Source organism: Gallus gallus, chromosome 4, assembly GCF_016699485.2.
Source record: "Gallus gallus isolate bGalGal1 chromosome 4, bGalGal1.mat.broiler.GRCg7b, whole genome shotgun sequence".
Taxonomy (NCBI): Eukaryota; Metazoa; Chordata; class Aves; order Galliformes; family Phasianidae; genus Gallus; species Gallus gallus.
In genome coordinates this window covers 80481441-80509391 of record NC_052535.1, presented here as the reverse complement: position 1 = coordinate 80509391, position 27951 = coordinate 80481441, and the positions used below count along the sequence as shown (strand labels likewise).

General features: G+C 38.3%; 2 protein-coding genes across 10 annotated transcripts in view; one reads left to right on the top strand and one right to left on the bottom strand.

Moving 5' to 3' along the window:
- Positions 1-124: 124 nt before the first annotated feature.
- On the bottom strand, positions 125-13091 carry TRMT44 (tRNA methyltransferase 44 homolog (S. cerevisiae)). The gene is made up of 11 exons (XM_420816.5): positions 12707-13091; positions 11328-11445; positions 10250-10469; positions 9154-9222; positions 7456-7563; positions 6382-6453; positions 3907-4013; positions 3169-3352; positions 2293-2680; positions 996-1112; positions 125-569 (listed from the first exon to the last, which is right to left on the bottom strand). The coding sequence occupies exons 1-11, from the start codon at positions 13074-13076 to the stop codon at positions 337-339; spliced, it is 1986 nt and encodes a 661-aa protein (XP_420816.2). The 5' UTR covers positions 13077-13091; the 3' UTR covers positions 125-336.
- A 23-nt stretch (positions 13092-13114) lies between these two features.
- The window catches only part of ACOX3 (acyl-CoA oxidase 3, pristanoyl), a 34985-nt gene continuing 20148 nt past the window's right edge, over positions 13115-27951 (top strand). Inside the window, exons 1-8 of one of the 9 annotated variants that reach the window (XM_040699652.2) lie at positions 13115-13149; positions 15535-15590; positions 18962-19140; positions 21134-21367; positions 22446-22517; positions 23842-23931; positions 24557-24700; positions 25391-25479. In XM_040699652.2, the coding sequence (XP_040555586.1) occupies positions 18973-19140; positions 21134-21367; positions 22446-22517; positions 23842-23931; positions 24557-24700; positions 25391-25479 (797 nt within the window). In that variant the 5' untranslated portion in view covers positions 13115-13149; positions 15535-15590; positions 18962-18972. Of the gene's footprint in view, positions 13150-15529; positions 15720-18956; positions 19141-21133; positions 21368-21577; positions 21764-22445; positions 22518-23841; positions 23932-24556; positions 24701-25390; positions 25480-27951 lie in introns of those variants that run through there. The other 8 variants (XM_040699651.2, XM_046940754.1, XM_015285846.4 and 5 more) reach the window with 8 other exon arrangements.

The following is a 27951-nucleotide window of genomic DNA, read 5'->3' as shown; positions in this document are numbered from 1 at the left end:
CTGTAATCAGTTCCTAGTTCTAACCTTCACAGTTTCTGAGAAAGTTTTTCATCAAGTCAATAATCATTTCGAATCACTACGAAAGAAAGAAGGAATGGTATGTTTTTAAGAAAAACAAACAGAATCCAGAAGTATATACATATTTTACTATAATCTTTTCATATTAATGGTATAGGAATTAAAATACAGGAGAACTTGTAAACTAACTAGAAAAATATCATATATTGGAACGAGAAGAAAAACCTCCAAATTTTGCAGGTCCTCATGCACTAAGCAGTCCATAGTCAGTCAAATACAGTTACGTACACAAGCTTCAACATAAGTGGCAGCATTTTATCACCATATATGTTTTTTCTTTTTAATAGTCTCAGACTGTCTTAGCTCCTCAGGCCCATGAGCATATGGACAAGACTCAGAAGGCAAAGAACAACCGTCAGGATGATGAATGAAGAACCAACAGAGACGTGTTTTAAACGCTTCAGCTGAAAGGCATCTTTTTACTTCAGGCTTCGTTTTCCTTGATGGTTTCTCTTTTCTCCAGTCACGAATATGAACTCTCCCATCCAGAACTAAGATTAAAAACAAACAAAAATTCAGCTGTTAATATACAGCCATGGGAATTGTACTGGAAAAAATGCATAGTGACAGTCAGCAAATAACATTTTCAACAAATGGATCACTCAGACAAAACTAAATGTACCATTTGTACAGAAATAGAAAGTAATTCACAAGAAACTGCAGTAGTATAGAGATAATTTAAAGAAAAATATTTTATTTCCCTGTGAGATGCTTTACTATTATGCTGAGGCATCTTTTTAGCATCTTCATAGAGGGGGTTTTTGTTTACTAAAATCCGTTACGATAACTTACATCAAAATGCTCAGAATCTAGACTGCAATTTAGACTTTTCAGTCAAGTTTAACTGGATAGAAGGGGTAAAACTGATGATTGAACAAAGCCAAGCCAAACAAAAAAAAGGCCTATTTATTCCTTACCTTGAAATACTTGATGATTGTTCTTGAGCAGTGTTTGCAGGCCTCCATATTCACTTTTCAGCCTCTTTAAAGTCTCCTTATTTAAATGTTCTGCTACTTCTTTCAAGGAAAGGCTTTCTGCAGTAGATAATGGTGTAGCTATAAAAATGTATGTATCTAAAATCCCAGTAAACCCTAACTTCTGAAGAAATTAATGCTTATGAACAGAGCTTATGAATTACCTACAAGTACTATAGCAACTCTGTGTTCTCAACATCACAAGTATAAAATATATGTTTTCTAGGTACATAGTCTGTAAAATGGCAATTTTCATTCTACAGTGCTCAAGTCAGAATTTGTGTCTTCCCTTTTTTTTTGTTTTTTAAGTAACATACAATCTTCATTGTGCTAAGCACTCTTTATATGAATGTAGTAAAAAGAAAAGAAAATTACTCAAAGGCTCCCCTGTAACAATAATATGTAACAAACTACAGCAAGTAAATAATAAAATGGATGCAGGAAAATGGAACTTATTGAGTGTTTATAAAAATAAACAGCAGCTTCTTTCCTTTCTAAGACTAAGACAACTAAAAATTGCTTGTTATGATGTAAACAAAGCACTTCTTAGAGAAATATAGCAAGTTGTGTTATTATCCAAAACTGTATTTCAAATCCTTTCCATCTAGATGCACAGTTATGCTTTTGAACACAACAGCTCTCTTGTTTTTGTTGGTTTTTTAAAATTGATTCTGCCCTAGCACGTAAGTATAAAGAAAAACAAAAGTAGTTTCAAAATATACTTATGCACCTTATTTGCACTCCAGGGTGAAATAAAACACCAAAAAAAACCCAAAAACTCTGCTATAATACTGTTGTAAGGATAGGAAACAGTAGATATAGATGCTTTCAAACAGTTCCAGATCATCCAAGAGAAGCAGCAGTTACAATCTGGTAATAAAGAAGGAATAGTTTACCCTTTCTGACGGCTGGTGCTCACTGAATGTTCCAAAGGAGGTGATCTCCAAGCAGAGATGCTTCCCTTGTTGCTACCAGCCCTTAAATGAGGTTACAGAGGGTGGACCCTGGGTCCTTCCAGTTACACAGGTGAATTACTTCCACCTGTGCTTCCAAGGGCTGGCCACATTCTTTCAACAGGTAATAACCAGCCATAACCTAACAGTTGTTCCTACACACTGTTCATGGTATTTCCTAAAGTCTACCTCACTTGCTAAATTTACAACCATAAATTCATCAGAAAATACACCATCCACCAGCAGAAGCAAAAGGCAATGGAGCAATGTTAGAAAGACCATCTCACCTCCTGGATTCCAGGTATCCTTATTTCCACCATGACTATTAGAACATGATTTTGCAGGGACTGCATTTAACAGCAAGTTTGCCACATTCAGAACGACACCATCTACAAAATCCCGAGGGAGGGCAGCACAATTTCTTGTTTGTTCTACTTTTTCTCTGGGTTGAAATCCAGGCATCCAAATTCCACTAGCCATCTCCATCATATTTTCAGGAAGTTCTGAGCTTACTCCTTTGCACAAATCAGAGTGACTGTTATGATTAAATCCATCTTCTCTGTCACGTGCAACCACAGCACAGGTCTGGCGATTATGAATAAACTGTGTTATCTGTTCATCAATCAAAGAACGTTCCATAGGTGGATAGGTCCTGTTTTTTCCAATAAGGCACACCTATCTTAGCAGAAACAGGTAAATCACTATTTATATTGTAGCATTTATACAGTCTAATTCCTACATCAGAGTGTTCACTCAACAACCAACATGTCTTATCTTAGGCTTCTACACCTGTCAGAGGTATCCATTGGATAACCATTTTCAGGTTTAGTTTTTAAATACCAGTGATGCAGAAGAAATCCAACAGCCAAGCCATGATCCATTTTGCCCCACAAGAACAGACCCAAACATTTAAATAATCTGTCAGATTATTTAAAAAATTAAAGCTGAACACCTCCTTCTCCTTCAGAAACATTTCACTTTGAAATTCTTCATAAGAAAACCTCCAAAGCTAAGTGCAAGTAATGAACATTGGCACATGGAAAAATTAAAGCAGAAAGCAAGTGTAAGAGTCTTCCATCCTTCAGTAATGTGTATAATAAATAACCATAAACCCTTCCACTCTCTCTTGTATTTAGGATTGTAACCTATCAGTCAAACATTACCCTTTTTGTTGATGGAATTCTAAGGCAGTCTTCTTCCACATTAAAACCACATACACATCCCACTTCAGCAACAAAATCAAGATATTCTCTGTACTGAGTCTTCTTGCTTTGTCGTCGGCTGTATTTTCCATGGAAATCAAAGAAGCAACATGGCAGCACAAAGTACCTACACGAATAGGAAGACCTACAAGAAGGACAATGAAGTTCTCAATGGAAAGTTATTTCCAAGAACACACAAATTTAAGAAATAGCCCATCAAATGTAGAGTTTTATGAAGTGATAGAGCTTCAAGAAATTATATTTACCGGACACTATTTCAGAATATTTATTGGTAAATTATTTGCTATAGTAAAATATTGTGCCAACTTTGCAAGAATAAATCTCTAGGTAAAATATTGTAGCTGGTTGCAATGAGCAGAACAACTCAAGGAAATGCAGGACCAACAGCAATTAATTTATTTTTAAACAAGCTTCACATCTAAGAAATAAATATGAAAGTCATTCTGAAATTCAAAAGCAGAATGCTATGCTGAACTTTATGATCAAATAAATACATCTTCCATGTTTCTCCAAAGGAGAAGAGAAACATTTTGTAAAAGATAACCAATTGCCATTGTAAGAAGCAAATCTTGCAAGAACAGCTGGTGTGGTTGCAAAAGCAGTCTTCACCAAGCATGTACAGGCAATAACATTTCTAGTAAATTCCACTCCTCCTGCTTCCCCACAACCACCTAATACCTGGCAGCAATTACAGGTATCCATGGTGTTAATTCATCTGAATGGTTTCCTATCAGCCAGTCAGTATCTGGAAAGAGATGGCTGTCACCTGGCACGATAGAAGATTCCTTTAAAAAAAAAAAAAAAGGTAGATTTTATTAAAAATTTCTTTAATGCTATTTGTTAATAAAGCACTAAGCAACCATGTAAAATCCTAAAAGCAGAAAAAATTTAGGGGGAATGAGAACCACAGAAAAGAACCGTATTTTTAAACAAGTTACTCCTACATTATATTTCAGTTTTGATTATTCAGTTTAGAATAGCATCAATGCTGTACTCTGCATTTTGACAGTGATCCATAATTAAATTTATATTCAACATATCTCACAGCAGTTTGGCAATCCAGAGTGCCACTTGTTACATTCCTTTATATTGTCATTATTGGCATTGATTGCCAGGGATGGCAATATCTATTCTGCAACTCATGTTTTAAATTAAAATCAAATCAAAATCAACTTCTGATGGTAAAAGGCTGTGAGCAGGTGCTTTCTCCTACTGTGGGTCCTGTGGCTACAAGAGCAATGCAAAATCATCCTTCCTGCTTATTAGGCCACTCCCTCCCACATAAATCAGTAGTTTCTTCCACACACATTCTGGATATTTTTTGTTTCTGTCTGTCTTTTTCAAGTGTTCTGTACACATCCCGTTTTACTCCCTTAAACAAAACAAATAAAAACCACCCTCTTCATGCTGCAGAGTGATAACTGTTGCTCAAGAGTCTTATGTGTGCCAGGAAATCCGAGAAACTGTAAATTGTCAGATCCGAATATGAAATGGATGTACAAAATTCAAAGATTTCCACAATACAAAAAAAGGGGCAGAAAAAGTATATATGAAACAAAGGAAAAGAGATGACACTGTTTAGTACGATCAAAAGTGACTTAATATAGCATAAAAGGAATGAAGGAGCACTACAGCTTCATGTTTTGGATTGCCTCTTGAAGCAGTTCATAAGATCTAACTGCAGACTGTAAGAAAGGAATCTGGCAGTTTTGGTAACCTATACCTAAAATGGCAGAGTGGCAAAGAGAAGACTCCAAAAAAAAATGAATGTGACAGTTCCATCTCCAAAGCACGAAAGCTTCTGCTCCTTTTGTTGATCTGAACTAAGTTGTCAGAATTTGAAGACTTGTTGAATGAACTTTTAAGCAAAACTACTAGAGAACAGCTACAGAAAGAATGTTGTATTTTTATATAGGAAGCTCATAGTCTTCAAGAGAATGAGACGAGAAACTGGAAATTCAGAGAACAAGAAGCCAGGAACACCTCATTTCCAAAGGGCAACTGTTCACCACATACTAACAAGTATTAAACCAAGATCAGATAGAGCTGAAGCAAATGATGTTGTGCTCAAATTGTTCCTGTCCTCATAAAAGCAAGAATGAGGAACTTGAAATATAATCCCTCTTTCAAACTGATTTTACTTTCCAGTTTTTTGAAGATTTTTATCTCAATGAGTTGCCACAAGGCCAGTACAGAAGAGATTCATAGAATCATCAGTTGGAAGAAACCCTTATAAGTCACCTAGTCCAACTCCCCTGCAATGAGCAGGGACACCTACAGCACAATCAGAGCCCTGTCCAGCCTGACCTTGAATGTCTCCAAAGACAGTGCATCCACCACCACCTCTCTGGACAACATGCGCCAGTGCCTCACCACCCTTATAAGGTGGAAGTTCTTTTTGTTTGTTTGTTTTTTACAACATCCAATCTAAATCTCCCCTCTTTTAGTTTGAAACCATTTCCTCTTGTCCTGTCACAACAGACTCTGCAAAAGAGCCTGTCCCCGTTCTTCTTATAGACTCACTTGACATTACCAAAATGCCGCTCTCAAGTCTTCCCAGAGCCTTCTCTTCTCAGGCAGAACAGCCCCAGCTCTCTCAGCCTGTCCTCATAGGGAAGGTGTTCCAAACCTCAGATCATTTTTGTGGTCTCTCTCTAGACATGCTCAAACAGGTCCGTATCTCTCCTTTTCTGTTGAGCCTCTTTTGAGGTTCAGCACTTTTGTCCCAAACAGCACAGTGCAGTACAAGATTAGAGTTACACTTAGAGTGACTCTTATTAATTCATGAATAAACTACTCACAGCTTTAGATATTAACATTTTATCAAGTACAGTATTGCAAACAAAACTGTTCAGTATTGTTATTTCCAGTAAAATCAAGGATTGTCTCATAGTGTTAATAGGAAATAGGTAATAGGAAATCACATCACTCTTCTAAGCTGAAAAATAAGCTAACTGCAAATATGCAAGAACATGATACAGCATTGCTCTATTAATCCTCCCTATAGCTACCTCTAGTACATGAGTGGCACCGTACCAAACCCATATAATGCTTTAAACAATTGTCTATAATCCATTGTGTTCAATTATATTTTTATCAACACAGTCTGAAGCAATGAACAAGTGAATAAAGTTACATACATTTGCATAATACCTCTAAATGAGTTTCTGGTCCATACATGTCCCATATTTTTCTTCTCCTCACGTCAATTCCTCGACCTAAGTGCTGAAATGTTTGACCAACAAAGTATCGATGTTAAATACTGTTTTTAGTAGAAATTCTCAAACAAGGCATCTAAATCTACATATTAACACTGACTTCTTCAGTCACACAACAAAATACAGCTTCATTTCAGGCAGAAGTTGCTAGTCTACACAGTCCTTGCTGGAAGAACAATCTTCGAACTACTGAACTGAGTTACTAGAGTCCTAATACTATTCCTTGTATAAGCTGACAGGAAAAGAAACAACTGGAAATTTAATTAGAAACACAAAATGCATTAAGTAACTGTATGTGAAATTCAGAATCCTGTGTAGAAGTAATATCTACCCCAAATTAAATACTAATGAATCTCATGAAACTTCCAGACGTGATTTTTGACAGACAATAACGTATTTGTCAATGAGGTAGGAAAAAGAAACATCCACAGGGAAATACAGTATCCAGTATTAGACCAAATTTCTCTGGTCACAAAAGAACAAAAAGCTTGTTTAATGAACACTTACTCTGCAATTTTTACTATGTTTTCCCAGAAGTTCTAGATGAAATTTTCTGAGAATACAGAGCCACTAAGTTTTGTTGAATCTCAGAGAGCTTCTTTGCTAGTTTTGTTTCAAAACATGTGCCTCAAGAATCTGAATTTTGCTGTTGCTGAAAAAGCAACGCACCCAAAAACAAATCTCATTGGTTAGGCCTGTTTCTGATAGGTTTACAACATTGTTAAATTATACCATTACTTTTCCTTTTCCCACCTCTTTCCTTCCTTTTTTCTTGCCTCAGAAAGATGAATAGCTTTAAGGACAACCCACTGCACTAATAAAAACAGCTAATTAATCAGAAGTTTCTAAAGCTTTGCTAAGACTTTCTTGGTAACTAGAGAGTAACAAAGCCTTGTTCTAATAGCAAGAATTAACTGAATTTTGGCTACTTGCATGCCACATTAAATAAAAGCAAAACAAGAATATTGAATTATATTTTTTTCATCATTTTAAAATGCACTCTATTTACCCCTTCGTTGCTAAGAATATGAACCAGTAGGCCATTTCCACATCCAAGATCTACAAACGACTGTTTGTTGGCCAATCCTTTTTCCTTTCTCTCTTCTTCCCAGAGAACCTAAGATGAGAAAATAAAAGATTTTTGACTTACACTCTCACATTTCCCTGGCAAAAAGTAGCCAATTAAAGGAGAACGCTGGGAGACAAAAGAGACATTATAGAAGGCAGTCACCGTACTTGCAGAGAAAGCAACTTGAGAAAGAAAGAAAACAAAACAAAAAAAAACCCAAACTCTAGAACTGCTTATGGAGGGAAGGAGATCATGTTTTAGAGTATCAAGCATTTTTTAAGTGCTAAGCAACCTCCACTCAGTTCTGAACATCTGGAAGTAGAAACTAATCCAAGAGCACAGAGGCAAAATAAGCTGATAAAACAAATAGCACAAGAGATTGACAACAGGAAGAAAGGGGGAGTAGCAAGCAAGCTTCCAACAGGGTACCTGCAAGTAATACTATGGAAAACCTTATATCCACTGTATAAAAGAACAAACTGATGACAACGCTGAAAATGAAAACCAAAACGTTCTTTGTAATCAACTGGCTATAAATTGGTACTTGCAATTTCCCACCGACTAGATAAGAAATTTTAATTTACTTTGCAAGAGTCAGCTGTCACAAATTCTTAACCAGCTGAAGGGATCCCAAAAACTTTCACCCCAGTTCTAGCCCCTGCTCTGTAGATAAGTAGTTAGTCCTATGTTGCTACGCTATTCGGAACTTGTTAATCTTAATAAATGGATGTTTGCCTGCAAGACCTGGAGTAGATTCCTGCTGTGTCTGTCAGAAGCTTTTACCCCTTCAATGACGAGTGTGCACTCCATAGCTTCTTAATACTTCACTCTTATTTTTCCTATAAATAGCAGAAATTGTCAAGAATATTTACCTATGGAAATTAATATTTAGTACCTTGCTACTTGTGAGTTTGTCTGGTTTGCTGGGGGGAATGAAGCTGCAGATAAGCCATAAGATCATCAGGTTGTCTTTACATTTTTAAATATAACAATCATTGTACTTTTGCACTCCAGACTGTATGCTTAAATCAGAACAAAAGCAAAAATACCAAAAACGAACAAACAAAAAAACAACCTCAAGCACACACTCACACCCTTTTATCATACCTCCTTCTTTTTCTTTGTATACCTGTAATAACTTCAGGTCAATTGAAAAAGCGCAACAACTAAAAAAGGAAAATATCGACTTTCTTCAGAAAGCTTCTTCTGTTAGAAGCTTGTAAAATATTAGATGAAACAGGTTGGGAGAACTGAGGTTCTTTACTCTAGGGAAGGCTCCAGGGATACCTTATAGAGCACTCCAGTACTTAAAGGGATCTACAGGAAAGATGGGGAGGGACTCTTTATCAGGAAGTGTAGTGATAGGACAAGAGATAACAGCTTTAAAATAGGGTAGATTTAGATTAGGTAATTGGAAGAAGTTCTTTACAGTGTGAGTGGTAAGGCACTGGAACAGGTTGCCCAGAGAAGCTGTAGATGCCCCATCCCTAGGTCAGGTTGGATGGGGCTTTGAGTAACCTGGTCCAGCAGGAGGTGTCCCTGCCCCTGGAAGGGGGTTGTGACCAGGTGGTCTTCAAGCTCATTTCCAACCCAAACCATCCTATGATTCTGTGATTATTAAGCAAAGCAGCTCCTTACCAGCAAGTAAGTGGCAATGGCAACATCTTCATAAACAAACTTCTCAGGATCTGTCACCTCAGGCCATACCTTCAAAGGAAAAATAAAATAAAATAACTTGAAATACTTTTTTCAGTTAAAGAAGATGAATATCCAGATCTCTTTACCAAGATTCTGCATTTTACAAGTTTTGCATTTTAACCTGATTAAAATATACACAGAAAACAAATAGGAACTACAAGATTTTGTGACTCACAGAAAATAATGGCATAAAAAAAAAGTCTGCTATTCAATCAGTACAGTTTCCAAGAATTATAAGGCTCTGAAGTAAACTGCTGCATCTGTTCATGAGAATATGCGTCAATTTGCTTATTCTAATTCTTAGAGCAAAAATGCTAATATTATTCCTATTAAATGCATCAAAAATATTAGCATTCATAAATTTATTTTCACAACATATGAGACATATAATTACCCTGGCACAACAGAACATGAAGAATCAAAACCTGAAGCAATGTTTTACAAGATCATTTACCAATTTCTTCAGTTGTAGCTAGACTTTGGTCTCTACCAAAGTATGCCATACAGTATTTAAGATTGTCATAATCATTTTTAGGTGTTTCCAAGATAAGAAACTAAAAACACTGCTCCTCTGACTCAGACAGACATATCCATGCACCTATTTAAAATACAGTAGTAAATGTTTAGCCTACTTACTAATTATTGGTGCTGACCCCTGGAGGCTTTAAAGGACAGACTATATTTATGCTTCATCATGAAAATGACTTAGTATTTCCATCCACTGATCTGCTGCTAACTCATTACGTGAAGGCAAGCGTTATGGTAAATGTCTAACTCCACATGATATCTGGTGAAAATTTGGCTCAAAATTCTGCTTTGCCAGTTTAGTTCTTCCAAATACTATGAAAATTATTTTTTTTCTTCACATACACAGTAGAAGGTAAAAAGCAACACAACAAACTATACTGCATACAATTCAGGTAAATGACTTAAAAAAAAAAAATAGTGACAGAAACAGTTTCATAAGACAAAAAAAACAAGAATAAAAAGTAGTGATGAGAAAGAATGAGGTCACCACATTTGTCACCTAACTTACCTTTACCATTTCCTTGTATTTTTCTTTAAGGTCTTGATAAATCTTGCTATATTTCGCTACAGGAATGAGTGACAGCGTACTTCTGAACTCACTGCACTTTTGCTCCACGGACCACTTAGCCAGTTTGGACAAAAGTACATCTCCAAGCCATGATAGTTTGGGGTATGTTATTCCATCTGAAAACCAATCTTCTGAAGATGGAGCTATAATAGACACAGACCTTAAAAAATAAAATAAAATCTTTAATGAAGTAGAGTGTACTTATATATCTCACTACCTCACGTGGAAAAAAAATAATAATTAAATGGAAAAAAAATCAGAAGATCAAATAAAGATATAAGAGTAAACTAAGGAATAAGGAAAGTATAATAAACAAACAAAAAGAAAATAAAACAGGGAAGTTACTGAACAATGGAACAGTATTCCCTGGGTTCTGTTTGACAGCTCATCGTGTGCTGATTTAAACACTGTATGAGAAGCTGTGCTAAACTTACTATAATGACTAAGGACTTGCATATGCTGCACAAACTGATTTACCATGATAATCCAAACACTAACAAATTACAGTGGGTAATTCACAAAAACATTTTAAAAAATTAAGAGGTAAATACATCTTGATACATTTCATTATTACCTGGTTTTTAAATTTAGTTATATTTCCTAAGTTATGCAAGCTGTCAGCAGGAACCACCATACCCTCAACACTCAGGACCAAGCTGTAAGTGTCTGCAAATTTTAATGTCTGAAGCTCAGCTAGTTCCAAACAGCAATTCCTAACTGTATTTCAACCTGACTAACACCTACAGAACTGGACATTCATCAGAGATATAGCCAGCTCCTCCCAACAAGAAAACACCACACAGAGAGTCAATATATAGATTCAAAGTTGAGAAATATTTGTTCTATGTTGATTTTAGTATTTTGTGTGTTTCATTTTAACAAAACACCGTGCACTCAGATCACACCATTTGTCATTCATTAATTACACAAATTATGAAAACTACATATCAATATTAAAACACAATGTGATCCCTGCAATAATCCAGGATTTCCTTTCTCTCTCGCTTGCAGCACTTACCATTCTTCATCTCCTATGTGTGTAAGTTGAATTTGATAAATATTGCACTTTTTAATTTGGTATTTTCCTTCACTGTTTTCCTCCAAAGGAAGAAAGGTTACAGTTCCATTGCAAACATCTGAAAAAAATATGTAAACAGCGATGTTATTCCACGGTACAAACTACCTTGTTCAGCACAAAAAATAAACTCATTTCCTTGCTATATTAACTACAAACTATTGAGGACAATGCTTTATTGCTGCTTTCTCCTACCACACAGTAAATCTGGAGTTCTGGGATGTGCATTTCAAGTTAACAGAGACATAACTCCCAGAGAGGTTGCGGATGCCCTGTCCCTGGAGGTGTTCAAGGCATGGTTGGATAGGGCCCTGGGTAGCCTGATCTAGTATTAAATGTGGAGGTTGGCAGCCCTGCCTGCAGCAGAGGGGTTGGAGTTTGATGGTCCTTGAGGACCCTTCCAACCCAAGGCATTCCATGATTCTATGATTGTATGTATCACTCTAACATTAGGCAAACTATCAGTGCAATGTTATCAAGTAATCAGTAATACTAACAGTAACAATTTTGTTTTGTTCTGCCTGAGAAGGTCCGTTTTTAGGTAAAGTTGCATGCATTATGTAACACTTAAAGTTCTGTTCACACTACTGATCTTAATGGTATCTCTCACCTGTGGAATAAAATGCTTATGCCCAAGTGCAGAGCTCCAAAACTTACAGACTTAGGAAGCACTGAGATAAGCAGACTAACAGATGGCCACACCCCTCAGGGTCTCTACCATATTTCAAAAAGCTATTCTGGAACTTCTGTTGCATTTCATTTTCTAATGTGACCTATGCACGTATCACAATTAACTCCTACACAAGGAAGAACAGGGAATGTCTTTTGAAATGACCAACAAATTAGACAGACGATTAGCAATACAGCCAACAGTAAGGTTTGCTATCTTGACCCATCCTTAACCAACACTCTCCACATCCCAGTATCTCATAAATCTTCTCCCAGACTTATTCTTACAGACAATGGGCAGCTCAATAACATCACTGCTCAACAGTAGGATTTAAAAACAGCAACATCACACAGAATCACAGTAGCTGGAAGAGACCTCCAGAGATCGCTTCAGAGATCATAGCCCAACCCCCTGCCAAAGCAGATCCCTAGACCAGGTTGCAAGGTAGGCATCCAGGAGGGTCTTGAACATCTCCAGAGGAGACTCCGCAACCTCGCAGGGCAGCCTGACACCCTTATTGTAATGATGTTCTTAACACACATTTGTGCAGGACTTCCCGTGCTTCAGTTTGAGGCCACTTTCCCTTTTCCTATCGCCACTCACTGCTGCTGCTGCAGCCCCATCACAAAACACGAAAGCCTGAACGAGTCACCTTGCACCACCAGCTCCTTCACAGGCGGAGCGGGAGGCCCTGCGGGCCGCACCCGGGGCAGCAGTGCCCTCAGCACAGCACGGAGCTCCCGACCTGGCCCGGCCGCGAGGAAAGGCAGCAGCTCCTCGCGCACCTCCCTCCAGAGCCGGCCCAGCTCCGCAGCCCCCGCCGACTCCTCGCCGCTCCCGAGGTGGGGAGACGCATCTCCGTCCTCTCCGGGCAGCACCGTGCCCTCCGCCTCGATGGCGGCGCCGCACAGCCGCCTGTTGGCCACCTGCGGCTTCTCCAGCCACACGCGCACCGCCGCCCAAAAGCCGCGGGGCAGCACCGCGCCTCCACCCCGCACCGCCGCCGTGCCCAGCAGCCCCATGGTCGGCGGGAGGAGGCGGAGCGTCGCAGACTGCTGCCGTCACTTCCCGAGGCGGAGACGGAGGCAAGTGGAGGTAAACGGCGCGTCCCGTGTACCCCTGTAATTAGCTGTTAGTCGGCTGGACTTGTGCGAGGTCTTTGGCGTGGTCCCACACCACGTCCTTATCTCTTAATTGGAGAGATACGAGAAATACTACTGGGTGGATAAAGGATTTGGTTGGATGGTCGCAGCCACAGAGTTGTGGTCAGTGGCTCTATGTGTAGGCCGATGACGAGCAGTGCCCCCCGGGGGTCCGTCTTGGGACCGGTGCTCTTTCACATCCTTAATAATGATGTAGATGACAGAATTGAATGTACCCTCATCAAGTTTGCTGATGACACCAGCTGGGTGGTCAGTTGATACCATAGAAGGAAAGGATGCCATCCAGAGGAACCTGGACAGGCTTAAAAAGTGGTCTCGTGTGAACCTAATGAGATTCAACAAGGCCAAGTGCAAGTCCTTACACTTGGGTCAGGGCCATCCCAAATGGGATGCAGACCGGGAGCAGTCATTGAGAGCAGCCCTGCAAGGAATGACTTAGGGGTTCTGGTGGGCAAAAAGCTGGGCATGAGCCATCAGTGTGCTCTTGCAGCTCAGAAGGCCAATGGTATACTGGGCTGAATCAACAAGGAAGCATCCAGAAGGACAGAGAGATTGTCCCCCTCTTCTTTGCCCTTGTGAGGCCCATCTGGAATACTGTACCCAGGCCTGGGGCCCCCAGCACAATAAACGTGTGGAGCTGTTGGAGTGGATGCAAAGGAGGTGCACAAAGGTGATAGAGGGCTGGAGCACCTCTCTTATGAGCAAAGGTTGAGGAATTTGGGCTTGTTTCATTTGGAGAACAAAAGGCTCCAGGGAGAGCTCTTTCCTGTCTTCCAGTACTTGAAGGGAACTTACAAGCAGGAGGGGAACCAGCTTTTTTGCACAGTCTAATAGTGATAGGACAAAGGGGAATAGCATTAAACTAGAAGAGGGGAGATAAACAGAATCATGGATTCACTAATGAAAAAGGCCTTGAAGATCATCCAGTCCAACCATCCACCTGCCACCAATATTTCCCACTAAAACATGTCCCTGAGTATAACATCTGAACGTTTCTTGAACACCTACAGGGACAGTGACTCAACCACCTCCCTGGGCAGCCTATTCCTGCACCTGACCACTCTCTTGGAGAGTGAGTATTTCCTGAAGTCCAGCCTAAATCTCCCCAGTGCAACTTGAGGCCATTCCCTCCAGTCCTATCACTAGTTACATGGGAGAAGAGGCCAATCCCCACTTCGCCACTACCTCCTTAAGGCAGTTGTAGAGAACAATAAGGTCTCCCCAGAGGCTGTTCCAGACTGAACAATCCCAGTTCCCTCGACTGCTCCTCTTAAGACTTGTGCTCCAGACCCCTCACAGCCTTGTTGTTCTTCTCTGAACACACCCCAGGGCATCAATGTCTTCCTTGTAGTGAGGGGCCCAAAACAGAACACAGTACTCAGCCTTACCAGGGCTGAGTACAGAGGAAAAATCACTTTCCTGCTCTTGCTGGCAACATAGTGTTGCCAGTGATACTGGTACAAGCCAGGATGCCATTGGCCTTCTCGGCCACCTGGACAAGGTTAGATGGTTTGATGTTACCAAGAAATGCTTTACTCAGGGGTGGTGAAGCACTGGCACAGGCTCCCCTGAGAAGCTGTGGATGCCCCATCCCTGGAGGTGTTCATGGACAGGTTGGATGGGGTCCTGGGCAGCCTGATCTGGTGGCTAGTAGCTCTACCACTGCACTGGGATTGCAACTAACTGGATGATGTTTTGGTCCCTTCCAACCTGAACCATTGTATGATTCTGTAATAAGGTCCAACTTATGCTGACTGCAATACCTCAGTATAGAAATGCCTTTCTAGCTCCTTCTGTTCAAGAAAGCAGATTTCAGTACACTTTGGTATTAAAAAGTACCACCTCCTGCAATCATTCTTTTGTGCTTCAACCAAAAAAATCAAGTCACCTGCCCTGAATTTTGGCAGTTCAAATAGAGATTCTACAACCAAAACCCTAAAGAGGGTTGTCTAGTCATAAACTTGAATTACTAACAGGAGCACCTCCCAGACTAAAAAGCTTTTTAACTCAGCATTTTTTGTGTGAAACTGTAGTAATTTTCAGCGAGTTCTAAATAATCCATATTGTTATTTTCTGCCGTGTCCATAGCCTATTCTCAGGCTGTCAGCAGAACTCAGTTCTATGGGGCTGAAAGCATCATGAAGGTGATTCTCTGGGGCAATCTTTGGCTGTATTTCTCACTGTAATTTCCAGCTTTGACTTACTAATTAATTTTAAGGTTGCTTGCTTAGAACTGACTTGTATCAAAACATAGTGGGAAGAATGAAACAAATTTCTTTTCTTTTTTTTTTTTTTTTTTTTTTTTTTTGCAGTGCAGGACTCTTTTCTGAAAACGCAGCTTTTAGCATTTCAGCAATCTCACTGATCTGCAATGTAAGTAAAGCTTGACACCTTTAAATAAAACTGCAGTGTTTTAATGCCAGATTTTCTTGGTTCTGAGCCAGAAGCCTTGAACTGCCTGATTTAACTGCTTTCCAGATCACTTCTGTTTGCTGGTAGGAGGTGAGTGTCTGTTTATTTGGCATCAGGCTGAAATGCTCTTTCCCAGTGCCTGAAGTTGGGTATTTTTTTGTTTGTTTGTTTTTGTTTTGTTTTTGTTCCAGCTTGCAATGAGATGGAAAGTACAGTGATAGTAGTGAGGTGGCCCAATCCTAAGCTGCAACAAGTGAGAACAAGCCCAAATGCAGCAGCTGTGGACACAGAAGCAGAAGAAAAGAAAAAAAAAATTTGCTTACCTTTAGAAGACCTCCAGTAGTCAGGGATCTCCAGCAAAATATCTTTGCCTCCACTGCCAGCCCTTATATGAGGTCTGGGAAGGGTTGGATCCTGGCTTCATCCTTTCTGGTAACTCAGGTGCATTGCATGCAGCTGAGCTCCCCTGGGTTGGCCCTGCATTCCCAGGTGCTCAATCATTGGCTTAAGCCATGACTTAGCATTTCCACTACACATCTCAGCTCTGAAACTGCACCTGGAATCCATCTGGAAGCTGCACATAGAAATACTGTCCTGCAGTCCTCCTCTGCTGTGTTATCATTGTGTTCTTAGTAGGCTGAAAGAAACCAAATGGATGAAAGAGGAGTATCAAGTTGATGAAGAAAAGGAATGACAGAAAAAGTAGAATGCCAGATTAGTTGTTTCTACACATTTCAGTAGGCCTAGCTGAGCACCTTGGCCAGCCCTGGGTCCAGATGTCCTCCCAGTGTCTTTGGGAATTGCTGCTTCTAGCCTGGCCCCCTATTCCAGCCATCTTCCATTCCCCTGCTCAGTCATTGATGCCTCTTTGATACCTAACACAGACCTCTGCCATCTGAGTGAGGGACAGAAATTGCCAAATGTGATATGAGCAGGTAACAGCAGAGAGCACTGACTCTTTGCACTTTGGACCTAGCTATTACAAACTGAGGTTCAGCTTCTCTCCCAGAGCACTGTGGGTTGCACCTACTGATAATGAAGTGCTTGTGGTAATGAATAATGAATGATAATGAAGATTTTGTGAAGTTTTGCAACATGCTGGAGAAATATGGCCCACAATGATACAGGAAAATGTCATCAGAATTTTGGGCCTTGCTGCTTTCGATTGGAACTGCAAGGGATTGAGACCAAGTCAGCAGAGTATAAGAGAATTCAGAAATAAATTTGTAGTGGAAAGGTGGACTAAAAAGGTTAGAAAGCAAAACCACTAAAATTCAGAATGAGAAGTTAAAAGTTAAGGAAAGAAAAAGGAGAAAAATGAACCTGTATCCCCCCATGCTGACCCACTTGGTTATTTGCTTTGTGTTTTCACAGTATCATTATCTACAGTAAACTGTCCACTCCTCATTCTTTCCTGCATCCCAATTCCAAGCACTCCATGTAATTGACTGAGCTTTTGGCTAATTAAATCAAACATCCATTACAGCAGTAATTTCAGATTGCTTCCTGTTCACCTTTACATAATAACTGCTTTACATTAACCCAAGTTCAGTGCCTTTGATCTTACCATCAGTTTCAGTCTCTAGAATTTATCCTTATTCAAACTTTCATAGCTATGTTCACTTCAGCATTTACACTTCTGTGTAAGTCAGCAAAATCAGAAGAAAATAGTCTAAGTTGAGATCTGCCCCTGAAATATGGAAGAGTGTATATCTGGAGAAAGCTTTCTTTCCCCAGTCTTCTTCCTCTACAGAGGAAAGTGGAACAGCACATTTTCATAGGCAAAGTGGCACACTAACTACTGTGAAAAGGACAGGATGGTGTTAGTTGTCATGTGACAATGAAGGTCCTCCTTTTTCTGTGTGGATTCCTTTATGTACTGAATGCATCTCTCTGTATCTTCTGGATATAAATGTATCTTCATGCCTGATAACACTCATCCTTCTTTAGTCTTTCCTTAATAGCTCTTCTGGAGAATTGTTAGCATCAATAGTGTATACTAGTACACAAATGCAGTTTATCTGTAATCTCTGCAGAAATTCAGAGATCAAAGTGTGGATTGATACCTGCACTAACAATATTCTGTCCTGACTGGCTTTTGAATGCTAGAGTAGTCAGAGCAGTCTCATTCAATAAACTGTCGCCATTTCTCTAATCAGAAAATTAATCATTAAAGAAAATCTGAAACTTAAGTCTTGATCTGTCTTTTGCCAAATAAAGGAAGAATTCCAGCTGCAGAAAACTAAGTTATTTTTTTTCCAGAGAATATAATGATGTTGAGAAAAAAGTACTGTAAATTACCCATCTTGATAAATAGGATTCAACAAATGAAATTTGAAAGCTTCATTTAAAATCAATCAGTATATATTTGCATTGCACCTGAAAAATTCAGCTGTAACATTGCCACACTGATCTGAAAATGCTTCCAGTTTATGTATAGTGGTATCTGTCATATCTAGAAATCGTTATACAGTCATTTGAGGTATATCACTTAAAAAGAAAAATTTCTTTGTCTGTCTCAGAGTCTATCTCATATAAAAATCAATTAAGAAAATGGGAGACTATGAGGAAAAAACATTTTTTTTTCTGATTAAAAAAAATAATATGCTCTGTTCAGTTCTCCAGTGCTTAAGAAACATTTTGGCAAAACAGAAGTGCAAAGGTATGATTTTTTGTGCTAGAATATTGGTATTTGGAGGCATACTTTGGAGGAGCATGTGGAATATAAGGGCAGAGTTGCTGCCAGTTCTCTGAAGTCCTCTGACTTGTGTTAATATGTGAACAGCAGCTCATCACTTAAGTTATTCAAAAGCAAATCTTAACACATAACCAATAACTGTTTAAATGTTAACTAGTACAGTGGGGATAATATTGGCATTTCCTGTATTTGAACACAGTTTTGTTGTGCATGTCTGTGTGCTTTTATATTTTATTTTGCATTTCAGGTAGAAGTGGGGTGGCTTAGTGAGGTGGCTTAATCATTTACATTATGTTATTTGAAACATCCTATTATCTTCCCTGAATCGCCCCTTTCTTAATACAGAATATTAACCAATGCTGTTCCTGCTTTATATTGTGCTTACTTTAAAAGGTTTAGATCACATTTTAATAACAAAGACTATGTAATTCATTTACATTTGATCAAAGGCATTCTTTCATTAGTTTATACCAAGCCAACTGGATTAGAAAAATGGACAGCCAAGCTTTTAGTTGGTGCTGTACTGCTTTATTCACACATTAGAACAAGTCTGTGGGTTTAATTAACAACCCTTCTCATTTCTTAATCTGCAGTACTTCAGTTCATAATGTAGATTTTCTTTGTTACAGAACAGTTTGACTAACAATGGCACCTACACTGAATGTGAAAGAAGACAGTGGCAACCAAAGTTCCTGGAATACTTTGCTACCAGATTTCCCTAAGGGGCCTCTCTCCAAATATAGAAAGAAAGCTTCCTTCAACTGGAAAGAGATGGCAGTGTTTCTCGATGGTGAAGATATCATCCAGCTTAAGGTAAGCCAGCAAGACAGTAAGCATTTTTAATTTTGGACTTACAGAAGCAAGTATTTGATTCTTAAACACAGAATATTTAATAATAGTTTTTAGATATGGAGTGTGAAGAAATTATTTTTGCACATCTGTTTTCCAGAACAGAACTGAATTTTTAAACAAACTACATTGCTATCTAACAAGGCATGACCAGGTGAAGCATTGCAAGACTTCATTGTCCTTTTCAAGCTGAGAGGAATCTGTATCTATCATTATTTCTTTATGAGAGGCATTAAATCATCTTTCTCCTGATTTTACAATTTACTTAAACTCATCTGAGTACATGCCACTACTGAACATGTTATTTCTGTCATTCTTTGACCTGACATAAGTTCCTACTGTCTTTGTGTTTGCAATAATGCTTATGTGGTGTCTGTTGGATAGTTTAGCTTGCCTAACTGAATGAAAGGTATCTCTACTAAAAAAAAAGATTAATTGCAACACAAAAAATGGTGTGGGAGTGCATGATTTGGAAGATGTTGGAGGAGACACAATGAACATTTTGATGGTGATATAGCATTTTGTGGATTTAAGCTAATCTTTAAGATTCATCATGATTATTAAAATACTTGAAGGAGAACCAGAGGTTCTGCATCTAACTGGTACACTTAAACAGTGTGCAAAAAAACAACTGCTCTGTGTCTGAGGGAGTTTCAAAACCATATGGGCAAATTATTAGCACAGGGAGATGGAATGACCCTAACTTTCAAAGAAGAACATAGCGAATCTTTTTCTTCCTTTTTACTGTGACATCCTCCTAGGAAAGAAAAGGCTTAATTGTTTTTAAAGATTTTACCAAAGGTACTGCATTTTTTTTTCCAAAATGGCACAAAAATCAATTAAAAATATATGGATATCTTCAAGACAAAGAGTTGTGAGGTAAAAAATACACTGTAGCTTATTATTCTTGTGAGCACCCACCTGGAGTACTACATTCAGCTTTGGGGCCCCCAGTATAAAGGGCACATGGACCTGTTGGAGCAGGTCCATAGCAGAGCGGTGGAGATGATGAGGGATCTCCACTGAAGAGTCTGAGGGAGCTGTCCAGACCGGAGAAGAGAAGACTCCAGGAAGACATTATAGCAACTTTCTGGTACATAAAGGGAGCCTACAAGAAAACTGGAGAGGTTCTTTTTACAAAGACAGGTAGTAATAGAACAAGGGGTATTGTTTTGAAATTGGGAGTAAATTTAGGTTTGATACTAGGAAGAAATTATTTATTATGAGGGTGGTAAGGCACTGGAACAAATTGCCTGGAGAAGGTGTGGATGGCCCATCCCTTGACCCATCAAGGCCTGGTTGGATGGGGCCCTGTGCAGCCTGCTCTGGTGGAGGGTGTCCCTGTTCATGGAAAGAGGGGTTGGAACTAGATGATCTTCTAAACCAAATAATTCCATGATTTCATGATTCTATCTAAGGAAAACAAAAGATCAAAATTAAAACTTTGAAAGTTGTGCATTCACATATAAAATGGGTACATATGATGATTCTTTTAAAGGGAGTACATTTCTGCTTTCATCTGGGAGCAGAACGGTTGTGGTAGCCTAGTGCCTTTACCATTATGACATATTTATAACTAAATGCTACCTCTGGAAGATTTTGTACTCAATCTAAGTACAAGTGCCCTTTAGAGTCCTGCCAGCAGCTTCATAGTGAAATAATGAAGCAGCTAAAAAAAGCATGTAACTTTTACCAAACCATTCCCTTACATTCAGAGTGAATCAGTCCCACACTTATTATGTAATGACAAAGGAGCTTTTGTAAAGTTGAGCTTCATGAACTGCATCTATAATGATAGACAATTTTAACAGATTTTTAATTATTTCTGCTTTTTGCTTTATAAACTTACGTCAAATGGTTGTAGTTTAAGGCCTGGTATTATCCTAGATCAACATTAACTGGTTTTGTTAATTCTTTCGTATTAACATTCTCAACTCATTATATTTCCTTCCTCAAGAACAGAATCTTCTCTGCTCTAGAAAGTGATCCTTTCTTTGCACATCATCCTGGAGAAGAATTGAGCCGTGAGAAGTATCAGGAGCTGACATTCCTGCGCTGTAAAAGACTCTTTGAGTATGATTTTCTTACTCAGCAAGAGATCATGGAGAACCCATTGAAAATATTGAATATGGTTATCTGTATAGGAATGTATGATTGGTCTCCATGTCTCCAATTTTTCTTACATTGTGGGGTAAGTACAGCTGTAAAAATATTTTTGAAGTATCTTGTAACACTCTTGTTTGTTCTGCTGTTTTTCTCCTTATTTTATTAAAACAATATATTTTCCCAGCCTGTTGTTTTCAATAATCAAATTCAGTTTAGCTGTTTAGAAGACTCAGAGATCTATGAGGTAACAAAATAGTAGATCTTTGTCAGCTAGTTCTCAGTTGGAATCCTGTCTGGTGAGTCGAACAGCATGGGCACAGCTACTGTTTTGACGTCTTCGGTTCCACCTTCTTTTGTCCCTTCTCTCTCTTCAATGGCAGTAGCAGCGAAAAGAACTAGGTTTTATGGGCCCTACTTGGTGGCTGTGTCTTTACTACAACTCCATATACAGTTGTCTGAAACTTCCTTGCCTCAGCCTCTGGTATGTTGATTCAGGGCAGAATACAGAAGTAACAGAAATCTGTGTAAAGATGATCACTGACATCAGTGGATGGAGTTCTGTTCATCAGTTTGCCCCTAGATTAGTCTCTTAGAAAGAATACTTAACGTGGCTGATCAAATAATATTAGCTGAATTCTTAGTACTCAGTGCAGGGCAGGAGAGGTCTGGGATTTAGAGTTTTGCTATATGAACATCCATCTACTAAACTAATGGTATCTCTAAAAACAACGTTCTTGTCTGGTCATGAATCAAATACCTTCAGTTCCCAGCAAAATAATAGAATATTCTTAAAGTTTTACTTTATTCAGAAAGATATCCACATGCACAAGTGGAAAATGAGCTCACAAGGCATTTCTAAGAGTTTGCAATGAAGGCTTGATCAGATTTGAACAGTGAAAATTTGCTATAAGTCTTAATAAAACAACATTTAGTCTTTGGTCTCTCACCACTTCAGTGTTATTTCCTTAGAGGACATTCAGTCCTCTGTAAAGAAGCTAGGCAAAGATCAAGTCCTGGCTTACCTCCTCGTGGTATAGTCCAAGAAGTAGCCTACTTTACCTGATCTCTTTAATGAGCATCCCTACTACAATTTCTTATGCTTATAGATTTGTGTTTTCCAACAGGAGGTCACTGATTTCATTCATTATTTTCTGTTTTTACAGGTATTTGGAGGTACAATCTTGAGTGCTTCAAAAAGGTTTGCAGACTTCATGAAGAAAATTTATAACATGGAGGTAAATATCTTTTGATAGCTTTTTAGAACTGGGTATTTTCATAACCATGGCATTCAATGCATCTTTGTAGTATTTTTGATCTACGTAGGTACCTAGTTACTAATAAATGACAAAGTTGTTCAAAATTTGTTCAAAGTTGTTCAAAGTTCAAAATGACAAAATGACAAAGGAAGACTGAGGAGCACATTCAAGCACTCAGCCCTCACTATCTCACTACCAATTGTTATGCCATTTCCTGAATCTGTTTTAGTCTATCGAAGTTAACATGCAGACAAAGTTTGGAGCCTTCTCCCAAAAGACAATATAGATGACGCTGTGCCAGTTTTTCTCCTCCCCCCCCCAGTCTTTTAACAATATCGTAGCAAGTTTTATACTTAGACACTCCCACATCTGCATCATTCACTGTGCAGCACATATCCTTGGTGAGATGCTAGAAATATTCAATAGCAATGCTATAAACTGGAAAATATTAATGTCTTAATGCCATAGAAATACCACGCAGAGTCCAAAGGAGAACTAGAACCAAGTGCCCTGCACAGTAAGTGCATCCTGTCCGATACAGAAAAAAGTCAATCCTAAGCAGTTTTTCCTGGTCAGCATTCACTGTCTGGCTTGATCCTCAGGCCTATGCAAGGTACACACTTGAGTGCAGTCAAACTGAGCTTCATGCTTCTTCTATAGGGACCTTTTTTTTTTTTTGGCAGCCATTCAACTTCTTTGCTTATTTAATCTTCTGAAATTATCTCTCAGCTCATAAACAGCAATATACTTCTACATTTTTTATTTTTCGATGTTTTCCAAAGTTTATAACCGAAGACTATATACTGTGGGCCAAACCAGTCTAGGATAAAGGGGTGCCATATGCACAATTCATTGTGGCTTTAAGCCCAAACAGTAAAGAGAATCAAGTGGATGCATATATTGATATGATACAAATTTAATCCCTGCTAATAATTCAGGCTACTTGCCTTTGTAAAAGTAAACAGCTCCATCCCACTTCTCCCTTGACTTCAGAAATGCGAACTGTTTGTAATGAAAGCAAACTCACCCATTTTCACTGCACAGTATTTCTCTCAGCCCAGACCTGAAAATTGTCCATCTATGCTTGTCTAAATAAGTCATCATAAGCCATCGGCAAACGAAAATAATCTTTTACCTTACTCCAGGCAGCGTAGGTACTCCCAGCCTTAGGATTATATCTGATTGGCTTCTTTACAATTCAGGTTACTATCTAACAGCTGAATTTGCAATCATTTGCAAATTTTATGGTTTTAATTGCCCTAATTAACTAGTCTTGAATTATGTCTTATATCTCTTTACTTAGATTTTTGGATGTTTTGCTCTTACTGAACTCAGCCATGGAACTAATACCAAAGGCATACGGACCACTGCCACGTTTGATCGTAACACTCAGGTTAGTTGTTGATGCACAGTAGTAGTGCTCAATGCTGTTTATCTAAGGTTAGTTGTTTTTTTTTGGTTTTTTTTTTTACATTCAGAAAACACAATACTTGGAATCTAAAAATCAGTATGTTAAAGCTATGTCTACATTTCAGGATACATATATTCTACAGAATAGGTGCTCTTCATGATCCCCTAGTTGTCCAAACTGGGAAATATACTGCCTTTCACACTGTTAAGCAAGCTTCCTCTCCAGAGAAAACTGCACAAGAAGGAGATGGTCCCTGTGCACGTTTCAGCACAGTGTGGACTCAGCTCAAAATAACCCAGGACCCAGGATATGCCTCAGAGTCCATCACTTTGCTTTACTATTATAACTGCTTAAATGGGCAATTTGAAGGCTGAAATTTAGGCCTTACGATCAAGTAATGCACTACTTCTGCTCTAAATTTTTCTTAGCCACATGTATTCTCTCCTAAGTTGAACACTGCAAGAGAGATCTCAGCTACGGGGGCAGAGTACAGAATGAAACCTTGGTAGTTAATGGATGTTTTCAAAACATTATCTTCATCACCAGGAAGAATTCAATAGCTTTTATCATTTTGATCATTTTGCTCCTCTTTATTTTGTGGCTACAGGAATTTATCATCAATTCTCCTGACTTCGAAGCTGCAAAGTTCTGGGTTGGTAATATGGGGAAACATGCCACACATGCAGTTGTGTATGCCCAACTCTACACTCCTGATGGGCAGTGCCAAGGATTACATTCCTTTATTGTACAGGTAGGATAGAAATGTGGTTTTGTCTTTTTGTGGGGGCGAGGGATCTCAAAGATTTTTTGGTAGTGCTGTTTCTTATGTCTGACCAACATGTACTTTAAGTAATGCCTTCAGCATTTATTACAAATGTAACAAGTGTTTAAATGTTCACTGTATTTTTGTGGTGATTGTACAGCCAATTTTATGTCAATTTTATACAGCTGGAAAATACAGAATAGTTATGAGATTATCACACTACCAATACAATTAAAATAATCTATGCTGTATGAAGTCCTAAAATTCTTGGTTTAAGATGAAAAGTTAAAAAGTTGTAGACAGTAAAACAGACTGAACAGAATTTAGTACAAAATCAGGGAATATCTCCAAGTTGAATATTATGCAGAAGTATTGTTGGTTCTTTCTATATTTTTTTATACCTAAAATGAGGTTTCAGTGCTTGTTCAATCCATGTTAAAGTTTATTTAACACAGTAGTTTAGTTGGCCTAAGTAATTTTTATTACAGGATCTATACCCTGAATGAAAGGATATATAAGTATGATTTAAATCCAGGATTGTGTGCTTGGAAAAACAAAGAGCTTTCTTTAATGTTAGTATCAAAATACAAGTTGGAAATATTTTCATTATTTGAAAAGTTTAATCAAGAACTTTCATTGTCCTTAACTGAAATAATATTTTCTTCCACTTCTATGCAGATTCGAGATACGAAAACTCTCCTACCAATGCCAGGTGTGATGGTTGGTGACATAGGAAAGAAAATTGGGCAGAATGGGTTGGATAATGGGTAAGTCAATCCATCTAAATGAGGAAGCATTCTAAAGCGTATCATGTATAGTGGTGCAAATATCCTGTGTCATATCTGTCTGTACTTCTGAGATTGTGAAAGAGCTGAAGTAGCTAGTGGCTTTAATTTGTTCTTATTTAAGCTACGTATGTATATACGTATACATATACATATATATATACACACATCAATTTTGAAGAACCTTGAAATACAATATTTTCTATTCCTGCAACTTCAGATTTTTCATTTCATTTACTTTTTAGAATCAAAAGTGCTGCTTATAACACTGTGAATGTCACCAGGCAGTCTTACAGTCATAGACTTTGCAGCGATAATACTGAAATAAAACCATGAAGTTATGAGCTAAAGTATGTCAGCCTCTAAATTCATCTGGATGTAAGCTCTCAGTCATCTTGCATGTTGATTTCCAGCCCACAGTAAGGATAATGGAGGTCCACAGGCAAGGTTTATTGTTAGTAAAGATATGAGATTAGTCTGACTCAGCAGGGAAGAATCTTAGACCCAGGTCAGAGACCCATTAGCTGTCTTGTTTAAATAATGGGGTTCCTGGACTAATCCTGTCCATTGCAGAAAATAATTTTTGTCTATGGCTGAAATAAAGAAGTTCCATGGCTCCATTTCGCAGTCGTGGTCTGATTGCAAGGAGGTAGGGAAACTGAGGTAGATTTCAGCATATGAACAGCCAATTTTTAAAATTAATATTTTAAACTCTCTACTGTTTATATAGCTCTTGGTAAAGACAGAGACTAAGACAGTAAAGAAAGTGGGAGTTGATGTCACTATTTTAATTCCAATTTACTTTTATATGTTGATTCAGTTTGTTTATTCAGTTATTGTCCCAAGTGCCTATAATGTAAAAAATGGAACTGAAGTTATATGTATACATATAATTCTCATCAGTGCTCCGTTACAGGAAGGTACAGATGAAAGGGAAAATAAAACATGCAGAAAAGGAAGTTTTAGAGGAAAAAATGTGAGAAGTTGCCTGTAAAAGAGGCTCTAGGGTTTTTGGTGGGTTTCTTTTGCCTGCATCTGTGTTACAAACTTGTAGCCACCAGATGGCACAGCAGCATGGGCCTGAGCATTCCAAAAGTAGTTTAGTTTGATCTTTCAGTAGAAATAGTAAAATTCTGCTACCCATTCTTAATTTGCAGTATTGTTTTAAGCACAACATAAGGAAAAGAAAAAACAGAAAATTTTGCATGTAATTTATATGCTCATGCTTATCTAATAAAGCAAAGTAAATTAGATCCCATTGTGCTATGACTTAAATGTTACTTTTAGTCTCTACTGCATGCTTTGCCAGTGTTTTTCAAGATGTGTGTGAAGTCTGGTTCAATTACTATAGACACTTCAGTGTTACACTCAGGATAAATGATCAGAGTTTAATTCAGAGAATAGGGAATTTAAAAAAGATATCAGAATTTGTTCCTGTACTTGGAGAAGTTTATGCTATTGTTTTTCAGTGTGGGTACATAGAATGCAGAGGACATGGGGAAGAAATTCCCCATGCTCAGAAAATGACATTGATTTGTGCTATATAAAAGAAAAGAGTAGGTGATTATAGCCATCTCTTGTGGTTTTAGAAAATTAATCTCTTGGGTTGTTTGGCTGAAGGGTTTTTTCCTGAAGATTTACAGCTAACGCAGAGCATAATGTTTTCAGTAGGAGAAAGAATTTAAGAAGTAAAGTGGGAGATCTTGGAATGCAGACCCAACTGACTAGCCTGCTCCTTCAGAATCTGTCTTTCTAAGTAATTCTCTGCATCATTGCTAGAATGTCCTAAAATCCCATACTTTCCAAATCGATGTAATCTCAGCAACCTATTAAAAAAGACAAAATCACTTTAAAGCATTTTAAAATCTGTTCCTTTCTGTCATTTAAAAAATGTTCTGTAATATGTGCATGCATAATAAAAGACAGAAGTACAAATTTTTCTTATGGTAAATACGGACTCTTTCTGTGTTTTGTTACTGAAAAATAAGTCAGGCTGCCACCAGAGGATGCAAGTGCTTCAGTCTTTATTTTCATAATACAAAAGTGTCCAGCACTTTTTGAAATGCACTGATCACTGAGGTCCCAAAATTGAAATATTATTCACTAAAAAACTCCTGAGTATTTGGAAAGCAGGGTTTTTTCCATAACATGTGTGGCAGGTATGAAAGGAGAGAGACATAAGGCAAGAGCTTTGGTAAGTGCTGATGTGCATTTCTGTTTCTCCTCTTTGGTTTTTTTTTTTGTTTTTGTTGGGCTTTTTTTTGTTTTTGTTTGGGCTTTTGTTTTGTTTTTGTCTACTCTGGTTCAGTAACACTGCCTTATCCATTACTTCAGTGCACATCAGTAAGTGATTGTCACCAAATCAGTGGTGGACCAATTTCATGTCCAGTTTTAACTGCTGCTTTCCCCATTCAGAAAGAGAAAATAACCAAGTGAGTGTGAGAAGAGTCTGAA

Bases quoted from the DNA above. Each gene is read 5' to 3' on its own strand.
- TRMT44 (XM_420816.5), bottom strand. From the start codon at position 13,076: ATGGGGCTGCTGGGCACGGCGGCGGTGCGGGGTGGAGGCGCGGTGCTG. The intron at 6,454-7,455 runs GTAAATAGAGTG...CAAACATTTCAG, and splicing joins ATATTCTTAGCAACGAAGGG to CACTTAGGTCGAGGAATTGA. The intron at 570-995 runs GTAAGGAATAAA...TTTTAATCTTAG, and splicing joins CAATCATCAAGTATTTCAAG to TTCTGGATGGGAGAGTTCAT.